Source organism: Myotis yumanensis, unplaced genomic scaffold (assembly GCF_028538775.1).
Source record: "Myotis yumanensis isolate MYYU_CA2020_CCGP unplaced genomic scaffold, mMyoYum1.0.hap1 SCAF_10, whole genome shotgun sequence".
In the NCBI taxonomy this organism is placed as follows: domain Eukaryota; kingdom Metazoa; phylum Chordata; class Mammalia; order Chiroptera; family Vespertilionidae; genus Myotis; species Myotis yumanensis.
Genome location: NW_027223761.1, coordinates 19,112,530 through 19,124,978, shown reverse-complemented (window position 1 = coordinate 19,124,978; position 12,449 = coordinate 19,112,530). Strand labels below are relative to the sequence as shown.

The 12,449-nt window shown below is 51.4% G+C and overlaps 1 protein-coding gene across 3 annotated transcripts in view; it reads left to right on the top strand.

Annotated features, from left to right (window-relative positions):
* SLC43A3 (solute carrier family 43 member 3) overlaps positions 1-10,782 on the top strand; it is a 29,473-nt gene extending 18,691 nt beyond the window's left edge. For all 3 annotated transcript variants that reach the window (XM_070428031.1, XM_070428032.1, XM_070428030.1), the window contains 9 exons: positions 147-223; positions 448-540; positions 2,903-3,042; positions 4,065-4,159; positions 5,224-5,397; positions 5,622-5,741; positions 8,142-8,328; positions 8,949-9,072; positions 9,623-10,782. In XM_070428031.1, coding sequence (XP_070284132.1) covers positions 147-223; positions 448-540; positions 2,903-3,042; positions 4,065-4,159; positions 5,224-5,397; positions 5,622-5,741; positions 8,142-8,328; positions 8,949-9,072; positions 9,623-9,727 — 1,115 coding nt within the window. In that variant the 3' untranslated portion in view covers positions 9,728-10,782. The remainder of the gene's footprint in view (positions 1-146; positions 224-447; positions 541-2,902; positions 3,043-4,064; positions 4,160-5,223; positions 5,398-5,621; positions 5,742-8,141; positions 8,329-8,948; positions 9,073-9,622) is intronic.
* The last annotated feature ends 1,667 nt before the right edge of the window (positions 10,783-12,449 follow it).

Below are 12,449 nucleotides of genomic sequence, written 5' to 3'. Positions count from 1 at the left end.
CTAAGACCCTAATTTCTAGAAGGCTGGGTCGAATTGGGGCCTTGCCTCCAGGGCTGTCGGGAATTTGAAGCAAGTGGGAGCCAGTTTGAGGCTCTGTGTTTGAGCCACACTGTGAACCCACCCGTCTCTGTCTTCGATTGTTTCAGGCTCAGCGATGCTGCTCTTCCTGGCCATGCCCATGCTTTCCGTCGGGGGAATCCTGTTTCTGATGACCAACCTGCAGGTGGAATCCTGCCCACATCCCGGGCACCTGGCGGGAGGTTGGGGAGGGATGAGGGCATCAAAACACTTTTCCACATCAGCTGCCTCAACAGGGGGCTGGCCCATGCCAGGGTGGTGGCTGCTGGGTGGAAGGTGGTCTGGGGTATAATGATGGCCTGGCACAGGCTGGGCCCACATTGCTTCCATGAATGCGTAGGTGACTCAGGCTGGTCATATGTTCTCCAGGTTGGGAACTTATTTGGCAAACACCGCTCCACCATCATCACCCTCTACAATGGAGCATTTGACTCTTCTTCGGCCGTCTTTCTCATCATTAAGGTAAAAATTAGCACCAGCCAAGCTTTATTGAACACTTACATAAGCCGGACATCTATCTAGTACACTTTGCATGATTTCTCTCCATCATCCCTTCTGCAGCTTGAGATGTGACATTTGAGCTTGACAACAGGCCTTTCTGGTTCTAGAGCCTGAGCTTGTAACCCTTCAGCCCCCTTTTTAAAACTTAACATAGGATTTTGGGCAGAAGCTAAGGGAAGGCATGGCTATGATGTGCTTGGGTCAGTGTTGGGCATAGGGTGGGATCCCTTTGCAATGGGATGTTTGCACCTGTGAGCCTCTTGTTTGGACAAGGAGGTGGGAGGTGGCTAGAAGGGACTGCAGGAGCAGGCACAGAGGCCTCTCCAGCTCTCCTAAAGGCTAATGCTGGGGTTCAGGAGGATGGGGTGTTGCCAGGCTATTTGTGGCCCATCCAATAGCCATTCCACCTTCTTCACTGCCCTAATGATTTCATCGGGGCAGCGAAGTGCTAAGCCCAGGGGATGAATCTTGATTGATCTAGATCACTGACAATCCCTCCCCGCCCCCCGCCATTAGTGGGGGAAGAGGTGGTCTTAGTTAATGAGATGAAGGGGATACTTCCCTCTCTGATGGAAGGTGAGAGCAGAGCGAAAAGAAAGCCTTTCTCCTTGGTCCCCTTCCCACCCTTCCTCTTTGTATGTGGATGTGATAGCTGGAATCGTGGCAGCCATACTGTGATTATGAGGCAACTAGCTGCAGGACAAAAGTTAGTACACTAAGAGTGAGTGGAAAGAATGAGAGTGTGAGTCTTTGACACCCCAACCTGCCAAACCTGGGACTTCCCTTTGGGCTTTGTGTTAGGCTAGAGGCAAAGCCTGCGGGCCACGGGGGAAGATTAGGAGGATCTCTGGGAGTCACCGCCCAGACATGAGACTAGCTTAGTCCCATGAGCACCTTGGCTTGAAGGGTCACCTAAAGACTGAGCCTCTAGGGTACTTACTCAAGCCTTCCTACCTCTGGTATAAGAGCCACTTTCTGGGTTGACCCTCCTTCCCCTGGATGTGCCCCCCTTCCCCCCCTCCCTCCTTAGAGTTGGAAAAAGAGAAAGGGCCAGAGCAAGAGCTGGAGTTCTTAGTGTACTCTGACCTTGCTGCTGCTTACTCTGACCTTGAGCAACTCATTGCTCCCTCTGGATGTCACTTTTACCCTCTGTAAAATGTGGGAGTTCGGCTAGATTAATGGTCTTTAAACTAAGTGTTGAGGAATATTGAAGGGTTCCCTTTGATGTTATGCCGTTCACCAAGGAGAATGAGGGAAGAATGATTGCGACGCTCTCTACTGATTGTTTCATGAGTTGAATTTTTATGTATAATTTTCGTTTGGACAAAAAAGACTTCGTTGCTATTGAGAAAAAAAAAAGCCCGGGGTTAGAAGGCCCCCAAGAAGCCACACTTGGAGGCTCTACAAGGCTGTGGGAATGGTGGCATGTTGCTTCCCCTGCTGCTGGTTGAGCCTCAGGGTGAGGGTGAGGCTATGTGTGTACCAGGTCCCCTTGGTCAGCTTCCAGGATGGAGGGCAAGAAGACTTATTCTTGGAAATGGGGGTCCCTGCCCTCGCTTCTTCTTCTCTTTTTAAAATATATTTTTATTGATTTCCAAGAGGAAGGAAGAGGGAGAGAGAGATAGAAACATCAATGATGAGAGCACATAGATTGACTGCCTCCTGCACGCCCCCTACAGGGGATCCAGCCTGCAACCCGGGCATGTGCCCTGACCGGGAATCAAACTGTGACCTCCTGGTTCATAGGTCAATGCTCAACCACCAAGCCACACCAGCAGGGCTGCCCTTGCTTCTTACACTGACATTTTTTTTTTGTATGACAAAATATGTATAACATAAAATTTACCATCTTAGCCATTTTTAAGTGTTCTGTTCAGTGGCATTAAGTTATCTCATATTGTTGTACAACCATCACCACTATCCATCCCCAGAACTCTTTTCAACCTTGTAAAACTGAAACTCTGTACCCACTAAATAATAACTCCCTACTCCCCCTCCACCAGCTCCTGGCAACCACCATTCTGTTTTCTGTTCCTGTGAATTTGGCTACTCGTACCTTATATAAGTGGAATCACATAGTTTTTGTCCTTTTGTGACGAGCTTATTTCGCTTAGCATAGTGTCCTTAGGGTTCATCCATGTTTTAGCATGTGGCAGAATTTTCTTTCTTTTTAAGGCTGAATAATATTCCATTGTATGTATAACCACAGTTTATCCATTCATTTGTGGATGGACACTTGGGTGCTTCCATCTTTCGGATGTTGTGAAAACTGTTGCTGTGAACATGGGTGTTACACTAAGTTTTTCCTCCTTTTTTTCTGCAGCTCCTTTATGAAAACGGCATCAGCCTCAGGGCCTCCTTCCTCTTCCTCTCTGTCTGCAGTGTGTGGCATGTTGGGCGTACTTTCCTCCTGATGCCCCGGGGGCACATCCCCTACCCACTGCCCCCCAACTACAGCTATGGGTAAGGACTGTTGATCTGGTGATTGCTGGCCAGAGCCCCTCAGGTGACCTGAGGTAGGAAGCAGTGGGTGGGACAGGCATGGTGATAGTAGAGCAGAGGAAACCTGTCACAGAAGAGGAAGACCAAAACAGGGTGTATTGGTTAGCTATTGCTGCATAACAAACAACCCCAAAACTCAGTGGTTTAAAACATTAAGCATTTATTCTTTTTCATAAGTCTGTGGGCAGTTGGCTAGTTCATCTGATCAGTAGACTAGCCGGGGGCTGGCTGGTCTGGATGGCAGTCATTTACGGTGACAGGGAGGTCTGGGTCACCTGGCTCTCATCCTCCAGCAGGCTAGCTTGGGCTTGTTCACATGGTGGTTCCAGGGTTCGAGAGAGGTTTCCTAAAGTTGAGAGTTGGAATTGGTACAACATTGTGTTTGCTTCGTCTTCTTGGCTGACGCTGCTGACAAGGCTGGCCCAAGGCTGGCTCAAGGGGTGGGGAACAGTTGGAGCTGCAGTCCCATTGCACAGGGTGGGGAACAGAGGAGGTGAAGGAAAATGCGGCTGTTTGTAGTCCATCACCACCAACAGCAGAGGGAGGGCACGCGTTTGCCGCTCACTTACTGTTTGCAGACGCTTGTGCTCTCTGACTTGGTCTCTCGAACATCCTATCAGTTATATATCCTCTTCTCCATTTTCCAAATGGGAAAATGGAAGCTCAGAAGGGTTAAGTATGAGCCATGTTGCCAGCTAGGAAGAGGCAGAACTGGGATTTGAACCCAGGCCTGTTTTACTCTTCCCATACTTCCCAAACTTTGCTGCACATGAGAATCACTGCAGTCACTTGGAGATCTTTGAAAAATATGAAAGCTTGGCTTCCATGCCCAGGCATTCTGATTTCACTGGCCTGGGCTGCGATGTGGGCATTGGGGTTGGTGAAAGGTGATTCCAATGTACAGTGACATTGGAGATCCACTCCACTGTGTCCTCCAGGCTCTGCTCACAGTTGTTGGGCTGGTGGGGCTTCTGTTTCCACAGCCTGTGCTCTGGGACTGGCACCAGAGAGAAGAAGGAGACAGCCAAGTCCAAAGAGCTGGACCTACAGGCTAAGGAGTTCCTGCCACCAAAGGAAGGTGAGCTCTGCTGGGTAAGCCATTTCCCCTTCAGAGCCTGCCTTTCCCTGCAGTTGACCTGGCCCCTCACCTCCAGAGCTCCCCCAGGGCTCAGAGTCAGGAAAGGCAGGTGGAGAAGGACCTTAGGATCCAGAGAGTCCAGAGGGAGGCAAGACTTTTGTTTCTTCTCCGTTTTCTGTTCCTCTTTTCTCATCTGCTCATCTCCCCTTCTCCCCTGGAGTCAGTCTTCGGTCATTGCTGTCCTTCCCCCTAACTTCTTAGTCCCAAGTTGGCTTATTTGTCCCCATTTCTGCAGATCCTCTGGGTCTGCCCTCTCTCACTGTCCCATCTCCATTGCCGCCTCCTTTCCCTCCTCTGTCTGTTTTGGGTTTTGGGTATAAACATCACCAACCACTGCTGGCTAAGGTAGAAACAAGAATAGGATTCTGGGAAGCTCACAAAAATCAAGGGAAAATGAACTTGCCAGGCTCCAGGAAGAGCAGAACCAGGGGTCCTAGTCCAACCTCACAGCCTGTCTGCTTCTCCAGGAAGAATGATCGATTGGTTCACCTTGGGTGAGGCACAGAACACAGGACTCACGGTCCCATCAGATCACGAAGAACAGGGCAGGAGAGATTTCCAGAAGAAACCTGGATCCTGGGACCAAACAAAAGGGGGGCAGGGGATGGGGAACAGGCAAAACAGCAGCTGTCTACCACTAACCCTCCGCTCATCTCTACCATTCTCCTCTCCTTGTCTTTCTGTTCACCACCCTGGCTGAGAAAGATTGATATAAAGTGTCAGTGCAAAAAGTGGTGTTGAATCCAAGCTATGAAAGACAGATGAGATTTCAACAGACAGAGAACAAGAGAGGGTCATTCAAGGTGGTAGAGCCGATGACAAAGGCTTAGAGGTGGGGTTGTATGAATGGCAGGCAGCTTGGACTGCTCGCCGGATGAGTTCTAGAAGGCCAGAAGAGAAGGCAAACTTGGACCTCAGGCTGTCCCAATAGGGCCTCTCCATTCTTGGCCATCCCAGCCTTCCATTTGCCTTGTAATTCATGCCAGACCCTCCTTTCCCGACAGAGATCCCAGGACCAGGGCAGCTGGATGAACCCCGTTCTTTCAAGAGCTCTGTTTTCTCCCTGCGCTTTGCCGGGCACCTGGTGTGGCTGTCGGTGATACAGTTGTGGCACTACCTCTTCATCGGCACCCTCAACTCTCTGCTGACCAACTTGGCCAGTGGGGACAGGGCTCTGGGTGTGTGGCAGGGCTGGGAGGCAGCCCACTGCATATCCCGCTGGGGACTTGGAACCTCGAGGGTGTGGGGTGCTAAGCTCAGCGGGGCTGTGTGCTCCAGAGGGAGATCTGAGCAGGGGTATGGGGAGGAGGATCAGGCTGGGTAAGGACAGGGGGAGAAGAGTCCTCCCTGTAAGAAAGTTCTGGAAATTTCTTACCACCCAACCCCCCTCTGTCCTCTGCAGTCAGCAGCTACACAAATGCCTTTGCCATCACTCAATTCTTTGGAATGCTGTGTGCCCCCTGGAACGGCCTGCTCATGGACCGGCTTAAGCAGAAGTACCAAAAGGAAGCGAGAAAGACAGGTGAGAACTGGGCTCCCGAGGATCAAGGAGCAGGAGGGGAGAGGTCTTCATTGGCCTCCATGCCCATCTTCTCTTTGTTCTTAATCTTTTTGTACTTGAATCCATCCATCCATCCACTCACCCACTAGTCATTGAGTGCCAATGATGTGCCAGCCACAGTTCCAGGTGCAACAATGGACGAGGCAGATACGACCTTGTTGTCAAGCTGTACTCAGTCTAGAGGTTGTAGAAAGGCAAGTGTCAGTCATTGCAGTCCATGAAGTAAACCTGCAGGGGGCCATGGGGACACGAAGAAGGGCACATGACCTGGTCCAGGAGAGGATGGGGTTGGTGTCAGGGAAGGCTTCCTGGAGGGAGTGGCATCTGAGCCGGGACTTGAAGGATGAGTAAGAAGTGAGGAGTGAAGAGGAGGGTCCTGGAAGTGGCCCAAGAATGTAGTGGGGTTAAGATGGTGAAGGAGAGAGCAAAACATTGAAGAATCTGGGGAATTCCAGAAAGTGATTCAGACTTGCCAGGGCACAGAGTGCTGGAGAGTGATGGGGAAGGGCTGGAGGGAGAGAGGTAAGAAGGGGTAGGCAGAACACCAACCAAGGAGCTTGCACAGGATCCTTGGATGTGTTGGAGGAAGAGAGGAGCACTGAGGTATATTAACCCGTGGAGGTCGGGGGTGGGGAGAGACTAAAGTAGAGTAACTGTTCTATACTCCTCCCCCACTTCCTGGCACTGCCTCTCTCCTACCCCAGCTGGATGGAGTCTGTGAAAGCAAGTTTCAGACATCAAATCATTTCATCTGTAAACACTTCAGTTCATATCGCTAACAAATGAGGCCTCTCTTACTCACACATCCCCATAATATCATTATCACCCCTAAAACACCCAGTAGTTTCTTACTATCATCTAATAAGCAGTTCTGTTCAGATTTCCCCAGTTGTTTCAAATAGGTCTTTTTACAGTTGGTTGGTTCAAATTAGGGTCCACAGAGTGTATTTTTTTATTCAAGAAAAATAATCTTACATATAATAATGTTACATGCAATAAACATTAATATTTCAAGAATAAACGGGTTTTAAGTATAATAATATTACCCACACAGTGTATTTTTGTTTGATGTTCCTTTTCTGTCTTTAAAAATCTGTGCCCTGCTCTCACTTTCCCCCACCCTGTTGTTTATTTGTTGAGGAAACCGGGTCATCTGGCCTGTCAAATCTCCCAATTTTGGATTTGGCATCCTTTTCCTGTCACTGAAAAAAAATGTCTCTTTGATTGGGTATTTCTTGTAAACACGCAGATTGGAGGCTGAGAAGACTTGGTGTAATATTTTTGGGTGAGAATGATTCAGCGCTGGAGCGCAGTGGGCCCCTGGTACCGTTGTCCCTGCTTTATGATGTTAGGATTGATCAGTGGGTTCAGACATTGTCCGTCCGATGGCCCATTATAACGTTTCCCATCAGCTGCCTGCCTAATGATTTTAGCCGCCATTGAGGATCAATGCCTGGACCCATTATTGTATTAGGGTTACAAAATGGCGATTTTCTATTTCTGGCTTCCCTCCCACTTTTAATAGCTAGAATTCCCCTGGAAAGAGGAATTTTTCCTTATTTATGATCTGTTTGTTATTCTGAAATAAATGCTTGGTTGTTCCTCTGTTTGCATTTCATAATAATGACGTTGCCTTAGCAACCTCTAGGGTGACTACCCGTTGTTTGTCTTTAAGAGTTTCATTTTAAATATATTTGAATGTATTTCTATCAGCATTCTTCTGGATGCCTGAATTGTCCCGTCTTTGGCCAGTGGAAACTTTACCAATCCAGTACCTGTGACCGGTAGACACAATCCTCTTGGTTTTAGAGGGTGGTTTTTGTCAGCTTGACCACAGTGACTCCATTTGGTTTCTTCACTCTTCCCTCACCCCTGTCCCGTTCCACAGGGATCTGCCCTCATCCCTTGGGCTGCTGCCTGGTTCTCCGGTGTGGCTGCAGCAGAGTTGATGTGGCATTCCCCTCTTGGTGGCTATTTGGATGGCGTCCAGTCTTTGGCCATCACCTGTAGTGCTACTGAGAAAAACTGGCTTTGGGTTGGAGGGGGCCAGAGCTGATTCGGGGCCCAGTCAGAGGTCATTGTAAGAATCTATGAGTGGGTTGACGGTGGCCTATGACCAGAGAGCGCCAGTGGGGACGGAGAGGAGTGGGTACATCTGAATGATATTTAAGTGGTGATTATCAACATTGACGATGGATTGGAGATGGGGCATGTGGGAGAAGGATGATTCAAGAATGACCCAGGCTTCGGCCTGGATGGTTGGGTGCATGTGGCTCCTCCTTTTCTCCCCATCTTCTCGCCCCCTCCCTGCCCTCCATGGTGCCCCCTCCAGGGAGCCTCTCCTCTCCCCCTTTGAACCAGGTTCTTCAACCTCAGTCGCAGCGCTTTCCGCAGCGGTGCCTTCGCTGGCCCTGACGTCTTTGCTGTGCCTGGGCTTTGCCATCTGTGCCTCGGTCCCTGTCCTCCCCCTCCAGTATGGCACCTTCGTCCTGCAAGTGATCAGCCGCTCCTTCCTCTACGGGGGCAATGCTGCCTTCCTCACCCTTGCGTAAGTGGGCTTGGGGTGCGTTACATAAGGGGGACACACTGAGACAAAAAGAAGTGTGCTGGAGGTAAGAAATTAGGAGGTGAGGATGGGCCTGGTGGTGGTCAGGTGAGGGAGATGGTCTGGGAGCAGGTGGAGGGGGTGATGCCTGGAGGTGGGAGCTGGTGGGAGCCTTCACATCAGCTCTCCCCTCTGCCTCTGTTATCTATCCAGTGAACTCCTATTCACCAGGCAGGGCCCTCTGTTCCAACTCTCCCAGGAAAGAAAGTTTCTTTCTTTGTGCCCTTGGCACCCAACCTAGTCTTGCTTCCTCAGTGCATGCATCGTCTGGCATAGAGTGGTCTGTTGACGTGTCTGTCCTTTCCTTGAGGCCTCCCCGGGGCACAGCCTGTGACTGGGTCCCTGCTGGTTTCCCAGGGCCCAGCACAATGCCTTCTCTGTGTTCTGTGGTTTGAAAGGCTGAGCCACGGCAGAGGGGGAAGGGCTGCGTGGGGGTGGGTGGGTGAAGGCAAGCCTAGGATGGGGGAGTCGGGAGCAAGTGGCTGACAAAGGCCCACCGAGGCCAGGCCCCTACTGGGGGGAGGTACCCCGAAGCTCACTGGAACCCCCTTGTGTCTCCCCAGCTTCCCTTCGGAGCACTTTGGGAAGCTCTTTGGGCTGGTGATGGCCCTGTCAGCCATTGTGTCTCTGCTGCAGTTCCCCATCTTCATGCTCATCAAAGGCCCCCTCCAGAACGACCCGTTCTACGTGAGTACCCTGGGGACAGCAGGGGTCCTGGCCTTTGACCAGCAAGGATTTTCAGCCTGGGGCAACTCTGTGGGACCCCAGCAGGGGCCACCCCCAAACCTGAGAGTGCCCTGAAAACCGCACAGCTCTGTCAGCCGCATTTAAAAGGTCAGCAAAGTGTAGAACGAGAGTTCCAATCAGTTGTTGGGAGAAAAAGAAAGGACTGAACCTACAACCGAGGAGAATTGCTAGATTGACATTGGACGGGCCTCACTTAATAGTCAGGAGAGGTGTGCTTAGCTGGGGCGTCCACCCACTTCCCACATGACCTTGCGCAGGTCACTGGCTGCTCTGGAGGCCTCTGTTTCTTCACCTGTGAAGTGGGCGTAAGATCCTTTGCCCAGCCCACTCCACAGGGCAGAATGAAAAGCACCTGCTAGTCTTTCCTTGAGGCAGCATGGTGTCTGAGTGGACAGTGGAAGAGGAACCAGGCAGAATTCTGGTCCCTTTGCTGGTGGTGGGTGCTGCTCAGAGTCCCGGGCTCCGCCTCACTCCGCCCCTCCCCCTCCAGGTGAACGTGATGCTGGTGCTGGTCACTCTCCTGACCTTCGCCCACCCCGTCCTGATGCACCTCGAGTGCCGGCAGAAAGCAACCGCCCCTGCAGCTACTTTTTAGCCCTCAGATGCTGTTGTTTATCTTTCTTGGAGCACCCGTGTCCAGAAAGACTTTGCCCACCCTGGCTACTTGTATTAAGTAGCCATTATTATTATTATTTAAGCATATTTTTATTGACTTCAGAGAGAGGAAGAAAGAGGGAGAGAGATAGAAACATCAACGATGACAGAGATTCATTGATCGGCTGCATCCTGCACGCCCCACACTGGGGATCAAGCCCACAACCCAGGCATGTGCCCTGACCGGGAATCAAACCATGACCTCCTGGTTCATAGGTTGATGCTCAACCACTGAGCCATGCCGGCTGGGCAAGTAGCCATGTTTTTATCTTTTTTAAAAAAGAAGATGTATTTAACTGCCAGTCGAGACTTTTGATCAGCAGGAGAAGAATCTCAGTTGCCAGGCTGATTGACATCATGTAGACCCGAGGCAAAGGCACGGGGAGGTTCTCTCTGGTCCAGGGCAGGAAGCCCAGGGCTTCGACAGACTTGGCCCAGGGGAGGTGATGTGACGGTTGGCCCTGAGGCCCGGATGTGCCTGGGCTCTGTGCTGTCAGGTGGATTTCCAGGTGAAGAGCCAAGTCAGGTCGTCATGCCTCAGCTACGCTGTCTGGTGTCTAGAGGTGGCGCCCAGCTCCCCCTCACAGGCACAGCCTTGGTGGTAGGATGGCAGTGAGCCGTGGAGTGGAAGAGGAGCAGATAGGGTGGGGGTGGGGTCCCTGGACCTAAGTCCCAGCTCTGCCACTGATGCTGGAGGACCTGAGGCAGACCCTTGTCTGGTCTAAGTGTCAATCTTCTCATCTGTAAAATGAGAGGGTTCTGGAGTTGGAGGTTCTTCCTGAAGTTCCGGAAGGCTTTAAGAACAGTGATGGAGTCAGGCCACCCAAGGAGCCTTGGGAACCGGCTGGCCTGCTTGACCGAAGGATTTCCAACGAAGCCTTTTAGGCATGTTTTCATCTTCAAGAAGGGGCATGATTACTTAAACTTAGAGTGTTAAACAAAAATTTCCTCTGGGGGATAATTTTGAGATAAATAAAGCACCTCTGCCTATGGCAACTATTGCTCCACTTCTCCAGGCTTTGGGGCTATGGGTGTGTGTGTGCGCGTGCGCGTGTGTGGGCACGGGTGTGTATTCCTACCCGGTGCCCCAGCCTGGGGCAGTGAGCGCCCAAGTGGAGGTGGAGGAATCTGACTGCAGCATCCTGGTGTGGCTGCTGGACCCACAGGTGGAACAGAAGCCCTGAGACTGGGATCCACCCACCTGGTTCTGGGATGAGGGCTTGAGACCCTCCTGCCCCAGGAATCTCTTCCTTTGTCTCCTCTTCTTCCCCCCCACACCTCCACCTCAACACCCTCCCTCCCCCCCCACCCCACTCAAGTGGGAACACTAGGTGAGTCAGAAGGTCCCCATGTGGGTCTCACGCCTGCCACTCAGCTGCGGGGCAAGTCCCTGCACCATTCTGAATCCCAATTTCCTCACCTGTGAAGTGCAGTTAGTCATTTCTATCCTGAGGGCGATGGTGAGAATTTAAAGTAATTGCTACTGCTTAGCACATGGCAGGGACACTTGAGTGTTTGTTCCTTTATTTGCCCATGGCCAGAGAGGAGAGGGTAGCAAGGAGGGAGAAGTTGAGGGGCCCGGAGGGAGATGGGAGATCTGTGATACATTAGATGTTCCATTCCACTTAGCTGGGGGAGGACAGTGAAGGAGAGGGGGCCGGCATTCATTTATTCATTCATTATCATTCATTCAACAAATGTTTATTGAGCCCCTACAATGAACGGGTCAGGCATGGTCCTAGCTGTTGGGAATATGAGATGCACAGGGTCTGAAGCCAGCTCTTCTCTGAACTGCTGAAGGGTAATTTCCAGGGGTCCAGGAGCCTGGGTCTGGAGACTGACACCAGAGCCCTAAGGGATATTTTTCACCTAATCTTGCTCAGAAAGTTTCTGTTTTTGTTTTCAGGAAGGCTCCCTGCTGCCCACATAAAAAGTCTAGATTCCTGCCTTGCATTCAAGGCTCTTAGCAATGTGATGCCAACCTCTTCCTCTCCCCTGCCCTCTTCACCTTCCACCTCCAAGGACACAGAACTCATCCCCATGGACCCAGGTTCCTGGTCTCAGGGTCTGTGAAGGCCCACTTCCTCTGCACCTGGGGCTCTCCCCATCTCTGCCAGGGAAACCTGCCTGGTCCTCGGGGGTCCTGTTCGAAATGCCATCTCCTCTAAAGACTTTCCTTGGGCTGTTAGCAGCCCTGAGTTCCTGGCACTTGGTCACACCCTTCTTGGTGACAAGCATCTGGCTCCTCAAATGACAACCTCACCTCACCTGGACAGCCAGCTCCAGGAGGCGGCATCTGGGTCTCACCTGCTCAGTGACTAATGTGTGCTTGCCACCTGTGTGGTGCCAGTTAGAGCTTGTTGAATAATAATCGCTAGGTGAGTGGATTCTTTCTTGTTCTGGCCTCAGAGCCAACTGGAAGGAGAGAGCAGAGCAGCCGGGGTGGCAGGGCAGCGAGGTGCAGTGGGAGGATGTGGAGGGGGCAAGCCAACTCTTTTGTCATCCCAGCTCTGTCACTAGTGTGGCCTTGGATGGGCCATTTCACCTCTACATCTCAGCTTGTTTGTCAGCATGATGGGAGAAGTACTCTTGCCTTCCTGGACTGTTGTAAGGATTAGAATTGGGGCCCTAACTGGTTTGGCTCAGTGGGTAGAGCATCAGCC